The sequence below is a fragment of the Vigna unguiculata genome, chromosome 5 (assembly GCF_037176805.1).
Source record: "Vigna unguiculata cultivar grain cowpea cultivar isolate G323 ecotype 2 chromosome 5, ASM3717680v1, whole genome shotgun sequence".
NCBI lineage: Eukaryota > Viridiplantae > Streptophyta > Magnoliopsida > Fabales > Fabaceae > Vigna > Vigna unguiculata.
This window is the reverse complement of record NC_140796.1, coordinates 4,840,633-4,865,862: the sequence shown is the minus strand read 5'-3', so window position 1 is coordinate 4,865,862 and position 25,230 is coordinate 4,840,633. Positions and strand designations below refer to the sequence as shown.

The following is a 25,230-nucleotide window of genomic DNA, read 5'->3' as shown; positions in this document are numbered from 1 at the left end:
TTAAATAAAGATATAAAGATATTTATCATCATTATGTAAAAAGGATGTCTATGAGTATTTTTTTTTCTAATATAAGAAAATAATTAAATTATTATTATTTTTATAATTATAAAAATAAATTTTATTTATTTATTTGTTTATTTTGTAAATTATTTTTTATATTATTATAGATGGTTATTTTAGTTTAAAAAAATATTAAATTTGTAAGAAATATCAAATTGAAAAAAAATAGTTAAACTAAAAAAAATAGTGAAATTTGTAAAATAATTATTTTAATCCAAAAAAAAAAAATGTTACTTAGAGGAAGATAAAATTCGAAACAATATAGATGATATAATTTTACATTTTAATAAATAAAAACTATTTCTTTACTTATTGTCTAATAAAATAAAAAATTTAATAAGTTTTCTTATTTAAAAAAAGAAAAACTAAATTTCTCTTTTGAAAGAATGACAGTTATAAAATTGAATAATATATATATATATATATATATATATATATATATAAAGTATATTATTTTTTATTTTTAATTAATTCTTTAAAAATATTAAAATTAGATATATTTTAGCGTAATGAAAATGTGAATTAGTATTTTATAATAATAATCATAATAATAATTTAAAATATCAAACAAAGACATTTTTTGTACTTTGAATTAATTGTGAACGAAAATAAATATGTATGTATTTTCATATTGTGAAGTGTACAACACACAGATGTGTTTTTATTTTACATTTTGAAACAAAGCAGAGTAGAAAAACATTTTGTATTGTTTGTGCACTCATAAATAAGAGAAGCACATTTTACTTCTCTTTTTGCCGTGAATATTTTTTTGCAAAAAAAAAAGAAGCCGAAAATACAGGATGTAAACTTAATAAAGTATGGGCTGTATATAGTAAAGCCCAAAATAAAGAAAACATCTATTGCTCTTTGGCACACTGACCATCCCCTCCGATTCTACCCAATGTTTTTTCTTAGAATAGCTCTCTTTCATCTTAAAAATAAAATTGAAGTGAAAATCATAGAATTGCATTAATTAACTATACATATGAATACTCCTTTGAGTAAAACTTTCAAGTTAATGCTTTACCCTAGGTTACAGCATCATTATCAAATAAACTAAAGGAACATAATGTTTAAAAATAATCTCACACAGGGTTAGTTTAGAAAAAAAAGAAAAAAAAGAGAAGTAAACAATAGATATATACTTTATTGTTCAAATTATAAAGCTTAAACTATAGAAAAATTAACTTTTCTATCTAATTAAAAAAACCTACGATGTACCAATACTTTAACTTGAGTCATGTATTTGTGTCCGACACATATACGTGTTTGATATTTTAGAGTACTTATCAATGAAGTATCTGATTTATAAAATCGTAGTACACTACAAGAAAATCTTTGAATAATGATAAATTTTAATGACAAAAAATAATTAGTCAAATTATTGACAACTAAAATAATTATAAGAAAATATAATTAGTTTTTAAATTGATAATTAAAATAGTTTCTATTACAAATTGATTTTTAAATTGGTCACTAACATTAGCTACCAAGATTTTGACTACCAAAATAATTTGTTTCTAAATTGGTCACTAACATTAACTACAAAGGTTTTGACTACCAAAATAGTTGGTATCTAAACAGGAAATTGGTCTCTAACATATTTATGGTTACTAAAATTTGTTATTATTTAAGAGTTTTCTTATAATGGTAATTTTATGATGACAATAATTTATATTTTTTTACTTTAGTATCGTATTGTGCATCATAGATTATATATTGAATAATTATAAAAAGAAAAAAAAACAAAAAAGACAATGGTAGCATGACACTCTAACAATAAACATTTTTATTGGAAAAATAATTGGATACGAAAAAACAAATAGCCTATGTTGGTCTCAAACCTGTGACCGTCGCGTTATTAGCACGACGCTCTAACCAATTGAACTAATAGGCCATATATTTTTTTATTCTAAATAACAGTTAAATTTGTTTATTGAAAAAAATTATTCGGTAAATTTTTTTATTGAAAAAATAATTGGATACTGACTAATTATAAAAGGAAAAAAACAAATAATTGTATATTGATTAATCTATTACATATTAAGAAAATAAGATATTACCAAAATTACTATATTAGTCATTGTCTTTTATTGACAAGCTATGATACACCGATATTTCAATTTAGGTCACAGATCCGTGTCTGACACGTATCATGTCCGATACTTTAGGATATTTTATCAATACTTATCAATGAATATCTAATTTATAAAGTCAAAGTATACTACAAGAAAATATTTGAAATAATGACCAAAGTTAGTGACAAAAAATAATTAGTAATTATATAATGACCAAATTGACAAGTAAAATAGTTTAAAAAATTATAATTGGTCTTTAAATCGATATTTATTATAGTTTCAATTATGAATTAGTTTCTAAATTGGTCACTAATATTAGCTATTAGGTTTTAACTACAAAAATAATTGGACTCTAATTAGGAAATTTGGATTCACACAATAACAATCATATAATTATTATATATTTTTAAGAATTATTGTACATTTTCTAATATTCATATCACACTTATCAAATTTTATTATTTTGAGAATAAACGTATCGAATACGGAATACGTGTCATATCCGATACACGTATCGTATCTGTGCATCATAGCCTACATAGTCTTTATAATCCATTCAAAGCGTTTATAAACATGTATTTAATTTTATAAGATTACCTAAAGTTATATTTTTTTATAAAGACGAACATATAATTTTAAATATCCAAATTATATAGTTGATTAAGGAACTTATTATAGTAAAACTAGCTTAAAATACAAGTTTATTGACCATGGAAAAAAATTGACATCCATTTGTGTCAAAATTCGTAAATAATGATAGATAAATATCTGTACTTTTATCGATATTATTAATCCAACCCCATTGTGAAAACTACACCTCTAAATTAAGCTTTTTAGAGAAACTTTAAATTATGCTTAATTCCACTAAATTATTTGTTAAAGACGCATCCAAAATGAAACGCACTGATGTATAAAAAAATTGAAAAAATAAAGAACCCTAGCAATGATAGGTGATAAGATTGTGAGGAATCTAATACAATACACTGCGTTAAGCCCAAGTTGATACGAAGGGGAGGTGTCCAAAAGCAATTGGCCCAAACAAAAAACTCCGAATATTAGCGAATGAGAGAGGCCCACGTGTCCCGGACTCAGACATCATGAGAAATGCTGAAAATAATGGGTTCCAGATAAGCCTCGAGCGTTCCGTGCCTATTAATAACCAAAATCCATTCCACAAACGCGCAAGCGCAACGCAACGCAACGCAACGCAACGCAACGCATTACAACATAACAAACCCCTTTCGGTGGTCGAACACAAATTAGGGTTCTCCCATCCCTAGGGTTTACCTTCCCCTATTCCAAATCACTCTCTTCCACCGCAAAATCCAAACCGTTAAGGACAAAAGGAAGAGAATCATTCGTTGATCTTCGGAAGGAGAGAGCCGCATCTCGACGCGATGACAGGGAAGGCGAAGCCCAAGAAGCACACGGCCAAGGAGATCGCGGCAAAGATCGACGCCGCCACTACCAACCGCGGCGGCGGCAAGGCGGGCCTGGCTGACCGGTCTGGGGTGGAGAAAGGTGGGCACGCGAAATACGAGTGCCCGCACTGCAAAGTCACGGCGCCTGACGTGAAATCGATGCAGATTCATCACGACGCGCGTCACCCTAAGATCCCCTTTGAGGAGGACAAGGTCGTGAACCTTCACGCCACAATCGCCAGCGAGTCGTCGAAGGGGCGTCCAGGCGTTCGCGGAAGCCACAAAAAGTGATCGCAATCGGTCATTATCATCGCTTATGTTATAGCCCCTTCACGCTCTGTTTTTTGGTTTTTATTTTTCTTTCCTTTTATCTGTCTAAGTTAAAAGTCTTTTAGGGTGTTGTTGAGTATTGCGGGACGTGGGTATGCTTAGTTGTTTTATCCAGGGAAGGGACTATGATGCAATATGTATGAATGCGATGATGGTGTGTCTGAAGGGACAAAGAAGGGTTTTTTTTTGTTGGAAAGAGATTGACTTTGTTGTATGGAAGCCCTTCTTTTCAATGATCGAATGTATATTTGTTCCCTATATTGAAAGTTAAAGTGGACTTATTGACTTATTATTAATACGTGGTGTGTGGTGATAGATTCTGTTGGATTGTCCGTTTTTTGAGGTAATTGGTTTTGTGTTATGATGAATATGTTGAAATGAGGAGTGGTGCAATAACTGCTATCCTATGGATTGTGTTTAGGTTTAGGGTTGGTTTCAAGTGAATGGGTAATGTGATGTGATTGTTTTTGCCACTCTTCTTTTAAGACTCATTATAATGTAGAAGCAGAACAGGTAATTTTGATTACTCGAGTAGGATCAGAAGTTAGGTAAGCCAAAGGTAAAATAATTTATTTGGTTCTTACAGTGGCTTTCTCTTTTAAGTTTTAGCTCGGAAAAAACAATGTTAGTATTGTGCTTAGATTTTGGAAAAGAGACACTGTATTTTTAACTCTAGGCGTATTTTTTGGAAGACTGAAACTGTAATTTGCTGATACCGCCGGAAGACTTTCGCAGCGGTTTCATGTTGCTAGAAAGTTTTCTCTACTTGATTGGAAGGACTAAGTGAATAACTAACCTTCATGAAAGAATTCTTTACTGAATACATTCTGGTCGAATCTGGAAATACTTTGGTTGTCAATGAGACTATTGTCTTTTACCAACGATTAATTTGAACTCTTAATATATGATTTTTTAATCATGAGAGATTAACTGTACAAAGCATCTTAATGATTCCCATTCCCTCGTGATATGATTCATGTGTACCCTTGCTATAGTAATTTCATATTTCATATCAATAGAAGGAAGTGATTTTCTTAGTCTTGCCTCAGTAGAATTCAAAATACCAGTTTTGTTTTAATAGTAAAATCCATATTTAGATACTTGTGTTCTTGTGACTTTGACTCTGAAGCTTGCAAATTTTCAATTTCTATTTCTTTGTGGTGATAGATTCTGTTGGATGCTGAATTTGTGCAGTTTTATGTGTCTATAGCCGCATTCGTTTTTATTGTTCATGATCATATTACATCTTGGCCAGGTTATAATGAGAAATCTTCCAACACTGGGCTATATCACTTTTTATTTTACATCCTTTTTTCTGGTTGGTATTGATATTGTAAATGTGTAAAGATTACATAGATTTGGTTTTTATGCTTCAGCTATTAGAAAGCGCAACACAGCAGAAGCGACAAGTTATAGCTTATGTTGCTAAAGCAGAAGCACACAACATCTAATATCTAGATTCTCTGTAGCCAGTAGGCTTAAGTTATGATGAGTGCTCTTGTTTGGTTGGATTTAGAATAGTGTTCCATACATTGCATAGAAATTGGGATCATGACCAGTTTCTTCTTTGTTATTTTGACAAAAAATAATTGAAATTAGTGCATAAATTGCTTATAAGTTTGGACGTTTTCTAAAAGAGAGAGAGTAATATTATCCATGACAGACTTTGAGCCCTCCATTAGGAAATCTAACTCATCACAAACTCAGATATGACATGATCGTACTATGAGAGAGCATTTATTATATATATATTTTCTTAATTTGGTAGATTTGATAAAGACTAAAGTTTAGAAGATTTATTTTTGCATATATCAATTTCTTATTTACAATGTCTCAATCATATCAAAGAATTGTTCCATAGTCATGTGACATGGATCCCTAGATTAAGACTAAGTAAATAAGTACAAAACATGTCTGTACACAATCAACAAAATTACTTGCCAGGAAGGTTGGTGACTCATGTCAACAATGAAGGCTGATTGTGTGAACAAACAGAGTCATAGTAATGGTAGACACAAATTATTAATAATAATGTTGATGTTAATGTCTAAATTATTTTTAAAGTATAATTTTTCAAATAAAATCACTCATTAACATATTAAGGCAAAATTTTTAATGCAATATTAAATAAGTTGCATCAAAATATAACTTTCAAAAAATTATTTTTTTAAAATAATTTTAAATTTAATAGACTAATAAAAATACAAGTATATGAAATTAAATTTTAAAGAATTTTTTAATAATTAATATTTTTTCAATATAAACAACTAATAACTTTATTTTAATTATTTGATTTAAAAAATACTAAAATAAAACTTATTAATAATAATTATTAGAGAAAATATATAAAAAAATAATTATAAGTAGGTAATGAATATTCGCGAATCGGACATTCATTAAGTATTTATTTAATATTTGTTACGAATTTTATACATTTTTTTGTCATCCGAAATATTTAATTCAATACTTATAAAAGATTTCAAATTATTCAGAAGTTGATGTAAAAAACTAAACTGTTACATATATTTATCTCTTAATCTATCAAAATGCCTTCCCAACTTAACAATAATTCAGATAAGTGTTGGTGGATGTTATTTTAGAGTTTTTAGTTTGTTTCAATTTGGTTTGGACATAAAATTAAATAAAATCAGAACAAATCAAACTAACTTTTGAGGCTTGATTTGGATGGTTTTGTGGCTTTATCAAATAACTATTTATTAATATATGTATGTTATTTGTATTTTTTATTTAATGTTATATAATGAATATTCTTATTTTACTGTACTATAATAAAGTATTTGTTCTTTTTCTTTTACTTAATAAAAAATAAAATAAAAAACACGAGTGGTGGTTATGTTATATTTATATATTATGACAAACAATTTATAACTATACGGAAGAGATAAGCTTTTGTCATCTTTTATTTTTATTCTCTTAATCTTTATAATTTAAAATTTAAATAATTGTTTATAACAAAAATATATTTTTCAATTTTATTATTTTAGTAATTCTTAATATTATTTATACAATATTATTTATAATTTTTTATTCTAAAACTTGAAATACATTTTATCTATAAGTATATTTATAATTATATAGAATTTTTTTTCTTCTAATTTTACTCTTTTTAATTACTTTTAAAATTTAAATAATTTATAAATATTTGAAAAATCATACACACTGATACGTTAAACACGTTATAGTTCTCTCGGACACACATTCATATATGAATGAAATAATATCTAATATACTAATATTTAAAATCAAACTTCAAATCAAACTGAACTATATTCAATTTTTAAAAAAAAGGCATTTTTTATTTTAATTGGTTATTATTTTTTTAATATCACTTTTTAGTTATTTTTGAATCAGTTCCATTTAGGAAATTGTGACAGATTATTTTTTGAAATTAGCAAATCTTCCACGTTATTCATTACTACTATCAACAAATTTACAAATATAAAATAACAAAAAGTAATGTCTCCCACAATTATAATATTAAATAACGTTATTTTCAATATAAATATTAACGACACTTATTATGATATTTTCTGTTTAATATTATATATATATATATATATATATATATATATATATAATTACTATAATATAAAAATGTAATGTACATAAAATAGTTTATAATTCAAACTTTAACGCTTTTATTTTTAGATCAAAATATTAAACCTTGTCTCTCCTTTTCTTCTTAAAATTTATTTTATATTAATTTGGTCTTTCAAATAAGAATGGCGGGAAAGTTTGTATACATTGAATAACATTCAAATCAATTTTTAACGTTTAAAAACGTGTTTTGCATAGAAAATTTATTAAAGGAATGTAAATGTTTTAAAACTTAGATAACTAACATTATAAGGTTAAAATAATTTATTAGTTATGCAATCTACGTACTAATAAAATACCAACTATTATTGTAAGAGAATCACTTCATTGTTATTTGTGTGTAGTTTACTCAAGATATGAAAACAATTTCTTTAGCACGAATTCTATAGAAATAATGATTTTATGAAATTTAAATTATTATTATTTGCTAATAATTCGTAAATAATATTATTAAACTGTTGATGCTTGTTGCTATAATATTACTATATGTGTTATCAATTGATTTGAATAACGAAAACCACTTTTTTTCTGGGTTGGACTTGATGTGGGGATATAGAGGTTTTTTGTCAATTAAGATTTTACGTATAAGATAATTATTACCAAATTATACTTGTATTATTAGAAAAATATAACTCGATTAACTTACATTTTTACCAAGCTACTAATTCACTTCAGTGGTCAAATATGTATTTATACCATATTATTAGTGGAACAATATAACTAAACTAAACTAATCTTTCAAATTCTCACATAGGATAATCAATTAAGTTTTGTCATGTAGAATAATCTCTACCAAATTACTTTTAGTCAAGAAAATAAAGTCATAGCTTTTGTCAAAGTTAAATTAACATATTAGATTTTTCTCTAAATTTCTAACCACATCCTTCATTTGAAGATTGGATAAGAGGTATTGTTAAAATTTCTACATATGCATCTGATCAAATTTCAAATCAAAGTAAATTTATTTTTTTCTCTTAAATTTCAAATCAAAGTAAATTTCTTTTTGTCTCTTTCTTGAATCATTTTCTCTTTTGTTTTGCATGTGATATTGTTGATACTTACTCAAGAGAGTTCTGGTGCTTATATGTGGCTCAAGAGAACTCTGGTGCTTACCTGTGGTTCAAGAGAGCTCTGTATGAATCTTCATTTGTCTGTGATCGTTAGGGAATATTTCAATTATTGATATGAGGTTTTTTTCTTTTGTAGATAGAGCAATTTATGAAAGTTAAAGCTATTAGGAACAACAGTTGAGGTTAGGAGTCTCCAAGTCTAGGTAAGGGAAGCTAGTATTATTTTTATGCATGTTTATGTTTTGATTGTACAAAATGAACTTGAATGGATGCTATTTTGAACTAAGAAAACAGTAAGAATGATGACCAACATATGTAAAACATGTCATAACATATGTTGTGCTTTAATTTCTAACATCAAACCGTTTTTCAATAACTTAACTATATCTACCAGAATTAAAAACATATTTAAACCAAAACAAATAATAGTGTGTTGCATTAGTGATCCATGGGGAAAGGGTTCAGACAAATGCTATTCCTGTATGAAGGGACTGACATGGTTGACAGAGAAGGTGAAAATGAATCCAGTAGGGAATAATGTTAATTTCCTACCAGTAAAACTAGTTACAAATATATGTAAAAGATTTAAGATTTTGTTTATGAAAGAAATGAAACAATAGGAGCCATAGGAAATGAAATTTACTTACCAAGAACTTTGGTAAGCAATTTGTATAAAGAGATTATAGCTTTTTTCAGCAATAACAAAACAACTGAAGAATTATAACAGGAGGGAAGACACTGGAATACTAAACAAAGAAAAAAAAACTCAGCATCTGCTGGTGTTGCTAATAGCTGCAAAAGGAGTTTATGAAGGGAAATTTTGCATGACTCGTTGATAAATGGATGGTGGTGCTGAAGAAGAAGAGAGTGAAGCATTTGCATCTAGTGAGGGAATGCAGGAGCCATATATAGTATCATCCTTCTGTTCCTGCTTAGGCCTCAGAAACACTGTATCAATGTCCTTCACTTGCTGCCCAGAAAGGAAAGATTGGATAGGATTTATTGGTTTGGCACAGTTGAAGTTAAGTCCAGCAATTGAAAATTTTCCAGATGAGGGAAGATTCAATGGTAGTGGCATTGGAAAATCAGGGAACATTGAAGCAATGGATCCAGATTGAGGTGCAGCAGCACAACGATCAGGGTTGAGTCCATAGGAGCTATAAGGCATGGTGTTATTCAAGGAAGGATACTTCATTTGGCAAAGGGAAGAAGGAGGAAACTTCATGTCACTGCTGAAACCTCCAATCAAACTAGGCCTCAGAAACTCACTGCTGAATTCAGGTTTTCTGTCAAAATGATGTGCAAGAGTTTGATGAGTATCAGGCTTAATGCCTCCACTCCCTGGTAAAGCAAGACCCACTTGCCCATTCACACCATTGGGGTGTAAACCACCATCACTTGAGTTTATCTGATTGCTGGTTCTTGCAGTGGGCACTTCATGATTGTGCTTTCCCTCATAAGTTGTAAGGACAAATTTTAGATTGTGTGAGGCCCTTTCCACATGTTTCCTTACCATACATCCAGCACTCGTGCATTTGTAGTAGCTCCTGAAATTCAACAGATCCATCAGAAAATGTTCAATACATATCAGCCTATAAGCTCAACTGAAAAATGCATTACTATTGAGAAAAAGCTTGATGTGATGTGAATGAAAAACATAGAGAAAGAATCAAGCTAATCTGCAGAATAAACCACTGATCTTCTTAGCACACTTTCAACTTAAGAATGAAAATTGTCTACTCTTCAAAAAGAGCAGTGGACAAGAAACAGAAAACATCAGCATTCAACCATAAGAAATAAGAATCTAGAATAATTTGATCAATATGCATATCTCTTTAAATCTACTAAAACTCTTCAAATAGTAGAAAACTTGAAACTTCATCTGAGATCACAATAGCCCAACAAAGAGAAAAACAAACTCCTTATATTACAAATGAAATCAGGTACATGAAGAACTGAATGTCTTTGGACACATGACACCATTGAGCACAATGAATGCAGAAAGAAAGGCAAGATCATTACCTAGGATTTGGATTTCCTTTGACAACCTTCTGTCCATACTTACGCCAGCGATAACCATCATCAAGTATGTCCACATCACTCTCAATTTGGACTACCACTCTTGGCTCACGAACAGACCTAGGAGGCAAATTTGATTCAGCTGGATAACTCTCTTTCTTCCTGAAATGACAAATTAATGCACAAAAATTTTAGTTCTTTCCCCTTGAGAAGGAGCCATAAAGACAGTATCAGATAGAATATAATACCTTCTTTTAGGTTCCGATTCATCATTCTCAACTTCATCTTCAACCATCGGAATTCCTTGAGTGGCTCCATCTTCTTCCATATCATGACTAGCAAGTGTAGAAGAAAGCTCTGGAGTCTCTTCCGATTCAAACATAGATAGAGATTTAGCTTTGTTGGTTGATAAAGGATCTGAAATCTCAGTCACAACAGAAGTTGATGATGTCCTTTCCTGACCATCAGCCTTCCAATCTAAGCTGTTTTTTGAATCTTTTACTCCTGACTGAATATTTCTCCACATGAACCCACCATCAGCTTTAGCCAATGCACCACCTTCTTCAGCCATGTCTGAAACCTCATCTGTAGAAAGTGCAGATCCCCTATGGCTAGAGTGTGGTTTTACATGGTTATGATTACCCTTGTAGATGATTTCTGTAATTTGGCCATCATGGGATCGTTCCACCTTTTTCTTGACCTGACAATTAGGTTGTGTACATTTATAATAGCTTCTGGGATACTCACTACCTTTTACCTGCTTTTGTCCATATTTTCTCCAATTATAACCATCCTCTGAGGTTCTTACACTTCCTGTTGCATGAGATACTTCTTTCAGTTCTCCTTCTGAACCAGGTTGCCCTCCAATATCCTCACAATTCATACCGTTTTTCGGCACACCACTTTCATCGCTTACTTCTTCAGACCCAGAGATTGGCCTCTCAACATTATTGGCATTAACAATCTTATCATTTACCATTTTCATGTCATTGTATGAATTCACTTCACTATTTTTCACAGAATGGCCTTTTGAAAAATCTGCTGGGAATGAAAAATCTAATGGTTTCTGAACTTGAGCAAGTAGTTGGCTTTCTCTATTCCCTCCTTTTACCGAGTGGAAATTACTACAAACCTATTGAGTTCAATGTTACCAACCAAATTCACTAGTATTGTCAGAAAAATATAAATTAAATAGATTCATTTAGGATAATATCTCAGAAAAATTATAGCTCTCGGGATCTGTCAACAAATACTACACAAAAAACTCGGCTTCATTGATATTTGTTTAAAAGGATTCACACATTATCAAAGCATGTTTCAAGCTTATTGTGAGTCACAGTACTTAATTGGCACAGACTTTTACTCCCCATTCTCTGCATCAAACACATCCAACTGAACTGAATGGTTTTCAATATTCAGATCATGCAGAAAAATGGCGGAATAGATTGCAGAAGTAATGCATCTGCAACAGCAAGCATCGACAATTTAATAAAATTCATTGTCATGCCCGTGACAGAAACCGGCATCAACCATTTAATAAATTGTTTACATGCTTCTGACACAGATAGCACTACGCAACCCCAATTGCATTTCGGATTCGTTAATAATCACAAAAAATAATTAACAATACCTGATTCAGAGGAGCAGAATAGGGAGGAAGAGTTGGCATCACGAAGAAACTCCCCGTGGTGGGTGATGATGGCGTTGCCTACAACACCAATTAGAAAACAAAAAAAAAAACAAAAAACAAAAAATCAAACCTCCATGGAAAGTTTCAAAACAAAGGAAAAGGGTGATCACACAACAACAAACCCAGATGCAGCAAACCGTTCTCCAATCAAGATTGAAATGTTACCCAGACAAAATCTATGATCTTTAATGCAAATTCATATTTTGTGGATCATTGGGGTAGAAACTGGAATTTTGATTGAAAAACAACACCGAAAGTACCTATGAAAAAACGCATACATATATATATATAACCAAACCTGAGAATTTGGAAGCATGATTGGAGAGTCCAACAATGCAGTGGGACTGATGCCAGGAGGAATTGTGAGATGAGTAGCAGGAGAAGGAGAAGGGTTGGTTGAAGTCTCACTGCAAAAGAGTGTTGTGTTGATTTTTGCAGCATTTGAATTGAAACCTCTTCTCTCAGCCAGGCTTCTCTTTGCACCTTTTGATTCTGTTTCTTCATTACCATTGTTGTTGTGATGATTATTTAGATCATTTTCTTCCATTTTGAAAGACAAAAATCAGAATTTATATTGGAAATGGAGATTGATACGACGAAAGGTTAGGTTCAGCTCCAGGACTGTGGAGCTGAAACCAATGAAAGTGAAGATTTGAAGTTGTTTCTGCCGTGAAATCTTTGCTTCCACATACAACACACAACCCAACCATCATACACACCATTTCTCTCACACACACTAATCTCTATGCATTTATATACACAAACTTTGTCTTTTTGCACAAAAACCAAATCTAAATAATAAATAAATAAACAAACTAATAAATAAAACTTACCATCTTAGTGTCAATTTAGTAAACAAAGTTCATACTCTTCGTATTAATCATTGCACTCCATTAATTTAAAGTTTTGCTCTTTTGCACCATGCCATTTAAGGTTTTGGGATAACATTAACAACTCTGATTAATATTTTAGGTTCTAAAAAATATCATTTCATTTTATTTTATTTTTAAAGTCTTTATACAAGGATCAATAAATAAAACTAATATCACAGTTTTTACAAAAAAATAAATAAATTTAATTTCCTGATATATTCTTTCATGCGTATTGTTTTTTTTTCTAACTCACGAAATAAATTAAGAAAATTTTTATTTGAATTTTAAAATGACAATTCTAAAAAAAATAAAACAAAAGATTTATTGTTTTATCATAAAGGTTTGATAAATCGAGAAGGAAGAAGTACATGGTTAGATATATGAATCAATGTTAATTATTGATGCTTATTTAATAGTAGATTTTAGTTGGAATAAACAAAAAGAAATATATAACGATGTTAGGTTGATAAATTAATTAATGAAGGTTAGGGCGAATTAAGTAAAAGTTTAAGTAAAGATGAGTAAAGAAGGTTATGTAACATAATACAAAATTGCAATCACTAGTTTCAGAAAAAAATGACATGCGAAAAATCCGAATTAACACAACCACACACGTTGTTGTTACATCGGAAAAAAACACTTTTTGTTTTGCGAAATTTAGTTTCTGTTCTTCAAATCTACATGCAGAATTTTTCGGATCATAATTCTTAGATTAGATCTCAATCTGCTATTTATTGTATTCTATTTTCTAACCAATTTTATTTTCTGTTATATGGATTGTGTCTTTTTTTCCTTTAATGTCTCAGACTAGTTACGAAGTTACACATTTTTATCACACTATTTTATCTTTAATTTATTTCTTGCAATAAATTCACAATTTCAAATGATACTCTACAAACCCTTTTTTTTTCTTCTTTGACCTTAAAGAAAATGCAACAACTAAATTGAAAAAGATAAAAACGGTCATTTTTTTAAATAGTAATAAAAATAGATATACGCGTTGAATGTTAAAAAAAAATTGCTTATAATAATCTTATTTTACTTAAATAAAAATATGTTTCTCTTAAAAAAATAATTAAAATATTGCGTGTAATAGCTCATCCTTACCTATCTACATATCCATATATCAGATGTATAACAAAATTTGACTTGACCAATATTAATGACATATTAATTATTTTATTATTTTAGAATTAATTATTTAATGATATCTTTTTAAATATTTTTCTTCTTAATTAAATAGAAATTTAATTACTCTCAGTTTATTATTTATTAAATAATTTATTCAATGCATGAATGTTTTTACAATTTTAAAAAAGACTAACTATTCCATGCTAACTTTTCATTTTCATAAATATTAATTTTTATACTTTTTCCATTTACATATATTTCATATATTTTTTTCTTAAATTAAAATTTTGCAACCTTGCATTTATCTATCTATTTATTTGGTTTATACACAGCACAAATGTCTTTTATAAACCGATATTAATCACATAAAGATTTTAATTTTATCATAGGATTAAATATTTAAAATTATCCCTTAGCAACTTATAAAATATTTAAAATATTGATTAAATTTCAAAGTTATATATATATATATATATATATATATATATATATATATATATATATATATATATATAAGTCCTAAATATTGTTTTATATTTATAACCACGTATTTTTTATGAGCATGTGATCGTTCTCGTTATGCTTAAAAAAAAGAGAGACTATAATGAAAAACAATAAACAGATGACTTTGTTAAGATCGTATTAATTTCATATATTATATCTCCAAAAGTTAAAGAAAAATAAAATAATTTAAAATTATAGAAAGATAGTAAATTTAGATACATTTATAAAAGTGATTTTTCATTTCAGTGTTCATATGTATTTTCTAAATTTATTCTTTATATAGTTTTTTTTTCTCAAATTAAATAATTATTTTTTATAATTTTATTGTATTTTTAAATTTCATTATTTTTTATTTAACGATTTTTCTAAACTTAATATTTTTTATTTATAAATTATATATAAAATAAATAAATAAAAATTCAATAAAACTGTAAAATTATTTGTATTTAATTTTATATTATATTAATAATAATGGTTAAATATGTTTTTATCCCTCAATCGTTAGTGAATTTTGGAATTAGTTCATTCCGAAATTTTGAAACAATTTAGTCATTTATCTCTTTCAAATAGATTTAGTATTTTTAACTAAATCTTATTAAGTTTATTTGACATTTCAAATCGCGTTTCAAAATTCACTTAACGTTAACGTTAAGAAACCAAAAACATATCTAATCCTAATAATAATAATAATAATTTTATTATTTTAAGAAATGAAATATATGCTGGCACATATTTTTTTTAGTAGTTAATAATTAAAATTGGTTCATTTTCTATTTAATACTTCTAGAATATAATTTAAAAATAAAACTATTATTGTTTAGCAATTTTAAACTCACTCTTCTAATATTGATAAATTCGGACCCTTACATTTAATCAGATTTGTATTTTTAATATAAATTATTTATTTAATGCGTGAATATTTTTACAATTTCGAAAACTTTATTATTATTTTTTGTTAATTTTCATTTTCAAATTTATCAAATCCTTTAGTTTTCTTTAATTAAAATTTATTTATTTTTCTTAAATCAAAATTTTAATTATTATCAATTATTTATTTTATACACATCACAAATTAATTTAGGAGACATGTTAAATAATTAATTATTTAAATTATTTTATCATCAGTGTTATTTAAATTATTTAGGGCAGTTTATGAAATATTTTAAACGTTCAGTAAAATGTAAAGCCCGTACATAATATAATAGGAAATATATTAAACTTTATTTGCCATCAGTTTCATATTCTGAGTATATATAAATAATAAATAATTTATTGAATGCATATCTATAATTTTAAAAGGGTTTATTATTATTTAATTTCAAGTTTTTAATTATCAAAATGTTAAATGTTTTAAATTTCTTCATTTACATACAGTTTCATTTAATTTTTTCCTCAAGTCAAAATTTTAACTAATTACATTTATTTATTTACTTTTATAAGCTTCACAAATATTTTTATGCATATTACTTAGGTTGTATTTGCATCTATGGTAGGAGTTTTGTATCTCTAAAGAGCTTTGGTTTCTATTTGTTTATATTTATACAAAAATAATTTATTTTAATATATTTTATATAATTTGTTTTTTAAATATTTTTAAGATTTGTTATTACATTTAACGGTTTATTGTTGAAGAAAACATAATTCATAAAAAGATGATGCACAATTCACGTGTGGATAGTTTTAGTTAAAAGATTAAGAAAGAAATAGAGAAAAATGAAAGAGAAAATTATGGGTACGAGTCTTCTACACTTTAATCTTATACATAAAAATCCAATAATATGTACGGGGTTATAGGGATTATAATTTATCAGGGGTGGAAATATAAGTCGTCGGACCAGTCCACAAATTCGAAAAAATAACATGGGGCGGATTAAGACAGTGAACCCACAGGTCCGTCAAAGTCCGCAGTTCGCGCGGGTTAGCCCACGACCCGCACGGGCCGGCACGCAAGCTTGCATAAAAAAAAATCTGCACTTGTGTGTATCAATTACTCTCCTCCGGACTATTGTATTAATGTTTTAACTTATTGTATGACGAAAAATGACAAATATTATGTATTATTTAATGTACTAAAATTTGAAGAGTACATCCTGTATGTCAAAGTACGAATATAAATATGATAAAAATGTTGAATTACCAATTTATCATTCAATTTTTTTTGCTTTAATAATTTTGTGTGGGCCAAATACGGGCCGGACCTAAACGGACCGGACCAGTCCACATTATCCACTCCTATGATTCATTATCCTATATCATCATGTATATATCAATTTTGTTGAAAATTTCATATACTTAAATTCACATATTATAATTTAAAATGATTTAATGTCACACAATTACACAAACATAAACTCCATATTTTTTGTGGAAATAATTAAAAAAAAAATCAAATTTGGTTGGATGGAGAGTTAGATCGGTCCTAAGGATAATGTAAGCTGTATTTGAAATTGTTATTTAGAGTTAATAACTTATTTTTTCAGTTTCACATACAAGACAATCAATTTAAGATAATCAAGAAATTATCCTATGGTTTTAAAAAGTAGTTAAAATCATTTAATTTTTTCTAGTTTTTTTTTTCTAAAAACTGTTGATATCTAGAATAAAATATAATTGAAAACGCAAAATCAACTTAAATGAATATCCTTTAGAAATAGTCAGGTTAAAAAGGTAAAATAAATTAAAGAAACGTATGTCTTGACCACTATATACAATATTATCTTGACCAAAATCTATCTTATTCGGCTTTATGTGTCATTTGATGTATTTAATGGTTTTTTTTTATAGAAACCAACTAAATATAATATCTTTTAATTTTTAATAAATAGTTATAGGTATTTTATTTCTCTTTTTCATTGATATCAACAATAAATATATAAAAATAATTATTAATATTTAATTTTAAAAAAAGTGATTTATTTCAAAAAATTCCACACTTATAAAGCAACGAAATAATTCTAACAAAGGTAATTTATTTATAGCCAGCTCTTGGACCTATGGAATTTACAAAATTTTATTTTAGTATACTAGATTTTTTATATCAAAATATATTTTAACAAATTAAAAGAATTAATTATATAATTTAATAATATAATATATTTTGTATAACTAATATATAATATCTTATCCTTTTTAATAACAAGTAATTGTTATGTTTTCAAATTACAATCTAGTTGAAATCTTATAACTTATAATGATGCTTTCTGTGGGTACTCTTCATATAAAATGTTAAGGAAACGTATTATCGTGTGATTTTTCTTCTTTATTTTTTTTCTCCATTTTCTATTTTCCTTTTTTTTATATGTACATATTTTTTTCCCGTACTTTTCTCTACTTTTTTTCATCCTTTTCTTGAATTGATTCACTGTTTTGAAAAAAAAAATGACAAAGTATAAATTATTTTGAATTAATTAAATTTTGATTTAAAGGAATAAAATATGACTGTCTCGGTATTTACTGTTTTAAGGTTTCACCAAAATTTGAGAAAGATAATTTTTCAATTGATTTATCTTTTTGATGAGTATTTTGGGTGATTTAGTAAATGTTCCTCCAATCTTTAAAAGTTTAGCTGTGTGTTTCACCATGTCAGTTTATTATTACTTAAAAAATAAATACCTTTAAAGTAAAAAACTATTTTGAAATATAGATCAATTTGGTTTTGTGCACTGTTGAATATTGTTTGTTTTAGAATTATTGAGATTACAATTTGGAATATTTAGATTGGTTAAGTTATTAATGTATTATGTTTGGTTTAAACCTGAAATTTGGTTTGAATTATCAAGTGATAGAGATTCGATATAGTGAGGAAATTGTACATTCAAATAGTGATAAAAGTGTTAGAAGAATATTTGAAAAAAATTGATGTGTGAATATATTATTTTTTACTTTTGCATATTATGTTTATGTTTGAAATTTAAGAGTTGTCCATTCTAGAATACAGTGAGACAAAATTTAATGACTTTAAGTAAATGACTTTGATAAACGTAGTTTATAATTATTTATCTATATATTTTTCAATAAAAACTTTCACATGAGTAAAAACTGTTCTAAATAACTATTATTATATATATCGGTAAAAATGCATATGTTATGTGCATGTATTTCTATTTTTTTTAGTAAAAAGTTATTAAATTTTAAAAAAATATTAGAAAATTTTAAAAAATAATTTGTTATTATTATATAGTTTTTAATTATAAATAATTATAAGAATTGAAAAAATAGTTATTATTGAAAAGATAAAATGAGTTTGGTAATTTTTAAAATGCTTAAATTTAGATTAGGGGACATTTAAAAGGTAACATAGAAATTTAATTATTTTAGTTTAAAATTACCATTGCTTAAAGGCTAAAATAAAAATAAAGGTGTACTCAAAATAAATAAATTTTTTTATATATACTACTGCAAATACTTGCTAAAATTATAAAATTAAAAATAAATAATTTTTGTAACATTTTTTTTATTATAATAAGTTATTTTAGTTCTAAAAAATGGTTCAGTTAAGAAAATGATAAAAACAGAAAATAATTAAATTTAAAAATATCATTTAAAGGAAAAAATTAGTAAAATAATTATTTTAATTTAAAAAATTAGTTATTAAAGACAAAATTGAAAAACAAAATGTGTAGTGAACCGCTTTTGTATAATGGTATAGATTTATTATAAATAGTTATTTTAATTTTAAAAAGTTGTTAATTAAAAATCAGTCAAATAATAAATGTTTAATTTTAAAAAAGATAATTTAAAAAATAAAATTGATAAAATAATTATTTTAATTTATAAAAATTAATTATTAAAAATAAAATTAGAAAACGAAATTTGTACACAAAATAAATTCTTTATATAATAGTATCATATAAAATATATATATATATATATATATATATATATATTTATTGTATACATATTTATATTTTTTCTTTCTTGTATTTTATTTTGCTTTCCTAGATTTTTTTTTTCTTTTTATTTTAAAAAATCACGATTTAACGGACAGTCAGTCGTTAAATATTAAACATAAGCTCTTTAAAATTAATTTAAAAGGAGTTAAAATTGGCTTAAATAATTTTTAAAGTCACAATTTTATTACTGGTTACAACGGTCCAAATATGCATGTAAAATTTTTAAACTAATTTAAAGACAGAAAAGTCTGTGGTTACAATGATCCAAATATTGCATATAAAATTTTTAAAATTAGTTTACATACGGTTAAACTGTTTTTAATAATTTATTAAAATTGTGGTTTTGTTGACGATACAACAAGTTATTACTATTCGTAATACTAGCGTAAATATAGATGTTACCGTACTTGTACGCATTTTTACGCGTGATATTATATTAATAGGTGACAATATTATAATGTTATTAAATTAATATATAAAATATAATTATATTTATTAAATAAAGTTAAATATAAAATAGTCAATCGTTGATAAATAAATAAAAAAAGCAGAAATAGACAATTTTATAAAAATATTATAAAAATAACGATCAATTTTTAAAAATTTAATAAATTATTATATTTAAAGGGTAAAATTGGTATTTTAAAATGTTGATGCAAAAGAAGACATTTCCTTTATATACTTTAATATATTTTACAAAATTTTAAAATGAATTTAGAAATATTTAAAACTTAATTTAATAATTTTAAAAGTAACTATATTAAATCAAAATTACAATTTGTATGACATTACATTTTATGTCAGAGTTACAGAATTAAAAATAGTAACGGTTAAAACCACAGCAAATAATACATTTAATTTATGTTAAAAAACAAATTTTTACTAGTAAATTATTAACAATAAAAAGTTAAAATAATTATAATAGTGAACTAAAAACTAATTTCTTCAGATTTAACAAATTTTTACTAGTAAATTATTAACCATACAAAATTTAAAATAATTATAATAGTGAACTAAAAACCAGTTTCTTCAGATTTAACAAATTTTTACTAGTAAATATTAACAATACAAAATTTAAAATAATTATAATAGTGAGTTAAAAACTAATTGCTTCAGATTTAATCTATAACTATATATAAAGATGATTCCCTCTTTTGTGTCCACTTTTCATAATTTCAACTTTATCCTTTATAATATAATTATTTGTTAAATTTTTAAAAATTAACGGTTATTTTTAATAATTTTTATAAAACTATTTACTTATCTTTTTTTTTTCCTATTCATTAACAATTATTTTCTCATATTTTTTTCATACATTTCACTTCATTTTTTATAAATATAATTTTCTTTTGTTTATTAACTTAATTATATTACAATATCATCAACTATTCATATAGTATCATGCATATTAAAGAGAATAAAAATCAAATATGTTAATAACTTTTATTATTTTTATGTTATATAATTAAAAGAATTAGTTAAAAGATAAATTTGCAAGAAAAAAAATCGATAAAATATTAGTTAGCTGAGAAAACCATAAACATTACCAACAAATTAGAAAAAGATACAACAATTAAAATGAATATTATATTTTTTTAGCAATTTAGATATAATTATACTTTTTTAGATATGCGTGTGCAAAATTCAAACATTAACATGTTTTGTAAAAGTAAAACAAATCAAAATTTAATATTTGTTTTCTAAAAAATTTAAAGTAAAAGTTGCTTAAACAAGTGGAAAACAGTAATTAAATTTATTGTTTCAGTGTGATAATATTTTTTATATTCTTTATTGATATATTAAAGAACAATAAATTATATAAGTTGTTTTGTTATTGTTTTAAGATGTATGATTATGCTGCAATTTTATTTAACATGATTAGAGTGACTTCATTAGTATACTTGATGAATTTGATGAATAGTAAGTTTTTATAAATATTTAGGGTTGATTAAGTTTATCATCGAAGATCAATTTAAATTATTATAAAACAATATAGTTTATTGTATGTTGTTTCCTTGAAATGTTTACAAATAAGGTTTACAAATGATTGATTTTTATAAGAATATGTGTCAATTACAGTACTACAAGTTATAACTTTTCACCTAAAATAATAAAGTAAGTGGGCTTTTCCATCGAAAAGGATCTCATCAACTTTTATGGCACTAGTAATACGAATTAAAATATATTTTATTTGTTTGAATTTTAATTTAATTAATTATATTAAATAATGATATTTTTACTACTGACTATTAACATTTTTTCTTTACGATGTGTTATATTTTAAATGGTTTTGTAATATTAAAAATAGAAAAAAATTGTATTAGAAAAGATGAAAAACCATGACACCAAAAATTGTAATAAATTTTTTTTTAAAATTTAGTATTAAAAAATCATTTTACTAAAACCAAACATAGGATCCGTATAATAAAACCAAACATACGATCGTAGATACAAAAATATATAACCCTGAATGTCAGATATCTATAATGGATAAAAGATTAAAAAACAAAATAAAATACCAAATATTATTAGAAAATAAAATAAAATACTGAATATCGACTTTTGTAATATATATATATATATATATATATATATATATATATATATATATATATATATATATATATATATATATATATATATATAATACAATACCAAATATTTACTTACGTAAAACATAATAAAATACCAAATCAAATCTGAAGGTGGAATAAGTTAAATAGAAAAAAAAAAATTATCTATCGAGGGATAAAGTAAAAATTTAATTTTTTTTAGGAGGAGTGCAGGAAGAAGTCCCAACGAAAGTTAAGAAAAAAAATACCAACTTCTTTTTTTTATTTAAATATAAAAAAATCAGTTACTCTTGATTACAAGAAACAAAACCTAAAAGAATATAAGGAAATACAAAAAGGCTCATGAACTAAAAAATAAAAAGTAAATTACAATTTACAAGCAGAAAATTGACAAACAGGAAGGGAATAAAAAATTCAAATTACATTAATTTAAAATTTTCATATTTTAAGATACTTTCATGCAGTGATCAGGACAAATCCATTATATGTAAAATTATATGTAAAATAAAAGATGGTTCGTAAAGAATACATCATATAATGATTCGGACAAATCTATTGTATGTAAAATAAAATATGTAAAATAAAAGATAAATAAAAATTTCATAACCTTATAATTATTAATTAAAATTAAAAAAGACAAAATCTAAATTTTGACAGACTCCTAGCCAACTTAAAAAAAATATGGAAATGATTTTTTGACAACATTTTTGTTGACAAAATTATTAAATAGAATAGTTTTATACTAAAAGTTAAAAAACATAAAATAATAAAATTTTAGAATTTTGTTTGGAAGTTAAAAAATAAAATTTTAATTTTTTTTTTAGAAATTACATAAGTAAAATAATAAAATTTTAGAATTGTTTGTGAAAATTTGTCAAATCGTCAAACTATCATTTATTTCCTTTTATTTCTGTCTCTCCTTACTCTATGGAAACCAGAGAATTACTAGTAGTTTTCATTCTCATTTTTCACTAAAAATAGAAAACACCATGTTCACAATTAAACATTATAAAAGTTGACAAACTTATAATCGACCATAATATAGAAAGTAAGTGAAGATGAAGTTACATCCCCTGTTTCTGAGTAAAATTAGCACTCTAACTTAAGCAAACTGATTCAGAATCTTCAACATCATCTTCCACAGACACACTTGTTACATCTTCTCTGGTAGTAGTCATGCTAATGGAGGATGCTGATGAACCAACAACACTTTCTGCAACACCACCATGTGTCACCCTACTTTTTCTCTTGCCTCTGCTTCTTCTCCATTTCCTCAACAACTCACAAACCTCATTTCCATCTTCTCCCCTTGCAATTGCAACTTCACTGGAACAGTGCTGTGGTGTCACCATAAAAAGAACTGGTCTGTAACAACATAGGAGAGTCAGAAGAAGACCAATGTAGACATACAAGGACATCCAAACGTAAAATGTCCACTTCCAATTTCGAACCAACTCTTTAGTCCAAGGTAAATTCGATCTCATCACAATTTCAGCTTCATAAAGCTCTGGAAGATTCCATGTTCCTGCTCTTGGATGCAAAGTTACTCTGATAGCATTGCTTCTTCTGTAATCTTCTTTGTGTCTCAGTATTTCGACATCGATGTTCTGAGTCTCCCCTGAGATTCCCATTACCAGAGGCACACCCATCAGAAAGCTTCTGGCCAGTCGAATCGCTGAGCTTCTGAACCGCAACATGCATGGCTGGCTAGATTTTGCTATCACATGTTCATCCACAGAAACTAGTTCTGCAGTTAACTGCAAAAATGTTTTTCCAAAATTAGTTCTTAAAGAAAGAGTATCAGACAAAAAACTAAATTTTTATTATTTTTGCATATACAGAAAGTGATGATCAAGTGGCAGCAATTGAAGTTATCATACCTGAAACACGCCAAGCTCCCTGTTGAAGTCAGATTCAGGCATCAGGAGGAGAAGAGAAGCGAAAAAGGTGTGACCAACTGGGACACTGATTTGCTTTCTCCTTAGGTGACCCTTGTAGCTTGTGAATCCATTGAATAAAAACAAAGCTGTTGGGTGAGGTTGGGTGTAGTCAAAATGCAATTTTTCCTTGACGGAAACGGGTTCCTCCACCCAGAACCGAACCAGACCAACACCCACCACAGTAGCCAGAAAAAGGAGGAAGATCAGAATCATGCAGACATAGGCAACACTGAGAAAGCAGAGTCCCAGCTTCTTCAGCAAGAGTGTGCCACCGTGAGTGATTTGAGAAGGAACACGTTGCACTGCTGATTCGACACTGTGTGTGGTCTCCTCAGCTCGGTGGTAGGATTCTGAGGCCACGGCAAAAAGAGAGAAGATAGGGGAAAAGACCGAGACCAGGCCATTGTAGATCAAATCCGTTTGAAAGGATAGAAGTTTTGCCAGTGGTGTGGGCAAAAGAAACCCTTCTTCTTGGTGTTCCTCCATGGAAGATGATGGAGTGGAGTTTCATAGGGAGAGATAAACACATGCAGGTGAATTATTGTTGCATACGTGTCATCTATATGAGATGAAAGATAGTGTCGTGTCATTTTGCATGCGAAAGAAAGACACGTTACAAACTCTCACTGCATTGATCCGTTTCCGTTGGCTGAAATGAAATTTCGGCTAACCCTTCCTCAAAACATAATAAATATATCAATGTCATACGATCAGGTTTTAGCAAACTCAGTATGTGATCAAGTAGCTTCAGAGCTTCTCTAGTTTGGCCATATCCCAAATTGATTTCACATAAATTCGTAATTTGGTTTCAAATAAAGAAAAGTGATTATGGATCTTCGAATTATTTGAGTTGAAACGTTTGTGTAACTTTTATGTCGGATAAAAAAGTTATATTAAGATTTATTATCAGCTTACTTTAACAATAAAAACATCCAAACATAACCAGCATTACTTTCAAATCAAATTTTAAATGAAATTAATTTCAGTTAAAATCAATTTTAGCACCACTCCTGTCTGCATACTACATGT

General features: G+C 26.8%; 3 protein-coding genes across 3 annotated transcripts; 1 reads left to right on the top strand and 2 right to left on the bottom strand.

The window, feature by feature from the left end:
* The first annotated feature begins 3,310 nt into the window (after positions 1-3,310).
* Positions 3,311-4,188, top strand: LOC114185304 (protein METHYLENE BLUE SENSITIVITY 1-like). The gene has a single exon (XM_028072961.1). The coding sequence runs from the start codon at positions 3,539-3,541 to the stop codon at positions 3,851-3,853; it is 315 nt and encodes a 104-aa protein (XP_027928762.1). The 5' UTR covers positions 3,311-3,538; the 3' UTR covers positions 3,854-4,188.
* A 4,911-nt stretch (positions 4,189-9,099) lies between these two features.
* LOC114185303 (WRKY transcription factor SUSIBA2-like) lies at positions 9,100-13,023 on the bottom strand. Its single transcript, XM_028072960.2, has 5 exons — positions 12,588-13,023; positions 12,230-12,307; positions 10,848-11,731; positions 10,603-10,761; positions 9,100-10,127 (listed from the first exon to the last, which is right to left on the bottom strand). The coding sequence occupies exons 1-5, from the start codon at positions 12,834-12,836 to the stop codon at positions 9,386-9,388; spliced, it is 2,112 nt and encodes a 703-aa protein (XP_027928761.1). The 5' UTR covers positions 12,837-13,023; the 3' UTR covers positions 9,100-9,385.
* Positions 13,024-23,276: 10,253 nt separating this feature from the next.
* Positions 23,277-24,736, bottom strand: LOC114185073 (Putative adipose-regulatory protein (Seipin)). The gene is made up of 2 exons (XM_028072572.2): positions 24,142-24,736; positions 23,277-24,018 (listed from the first exon to the last, which is right to left on the bottom strand). The coding sequence occupies exons 1-2, from the start codon at positions 24,685-24,687 to the stop codon at positions 23,359-23,361; spliced, it is 1,206 nt and encodes a 401-aa protein (XP_027928373.1). The 5' UTR covers positions 24,688-24,736; the 3' UTR covers positions 23,277-23,358.
* Positions 24,737-25,230: the final 494 nt, after the last annotated feature.

Excerpts from the sequence above, each read along its gene's own strand:
- LOC114185304 (XM_028072961.1), top strand. The coding sequence starts at position 3,539 with ATGACAGGGAAGGCGAAGCCCAAGAAGCACACGGCCAAGGAGATCGCG.
- LOC114185303 (XM_028072960.2), bottom strand. The coding sequence starts at position 12,836 with ATGGAAGAAAATGATCTAAATAATCATCACAACAACAATGGTAATGAA. Across the intron at positions 12,308-12,587 it reads TCATGCTTCCAAATTCTCAG|GCAACGCCATCATCACCCAC; the intron begins GTTTGGTTATAT and ends TTGGTGTTGTAG. Across the intron at positions 10,128-10,602 it reads AAAGGAAATCCAAATCCTAG|GAGCTACTACAAATGCACGA; the intron begins GTAATGATCTTG and ends GTTGAATTTCAG.
- LOC114185073 (XM_028072572.2), bottom strand. The coding sequence starts at position 24,687 with ATGGAGGAACACCAAGAAGAAGGGTTTCTTTTGCCCACACCACTGGCA. Across the intron at positions 24,019-24,141 it reads GGGAGCTTGGCGTGTTTCAG|TTAACTGCAGAACTAGTTTC; the intron begins GTATGATAACTT and ends ACATTTTTGCAG.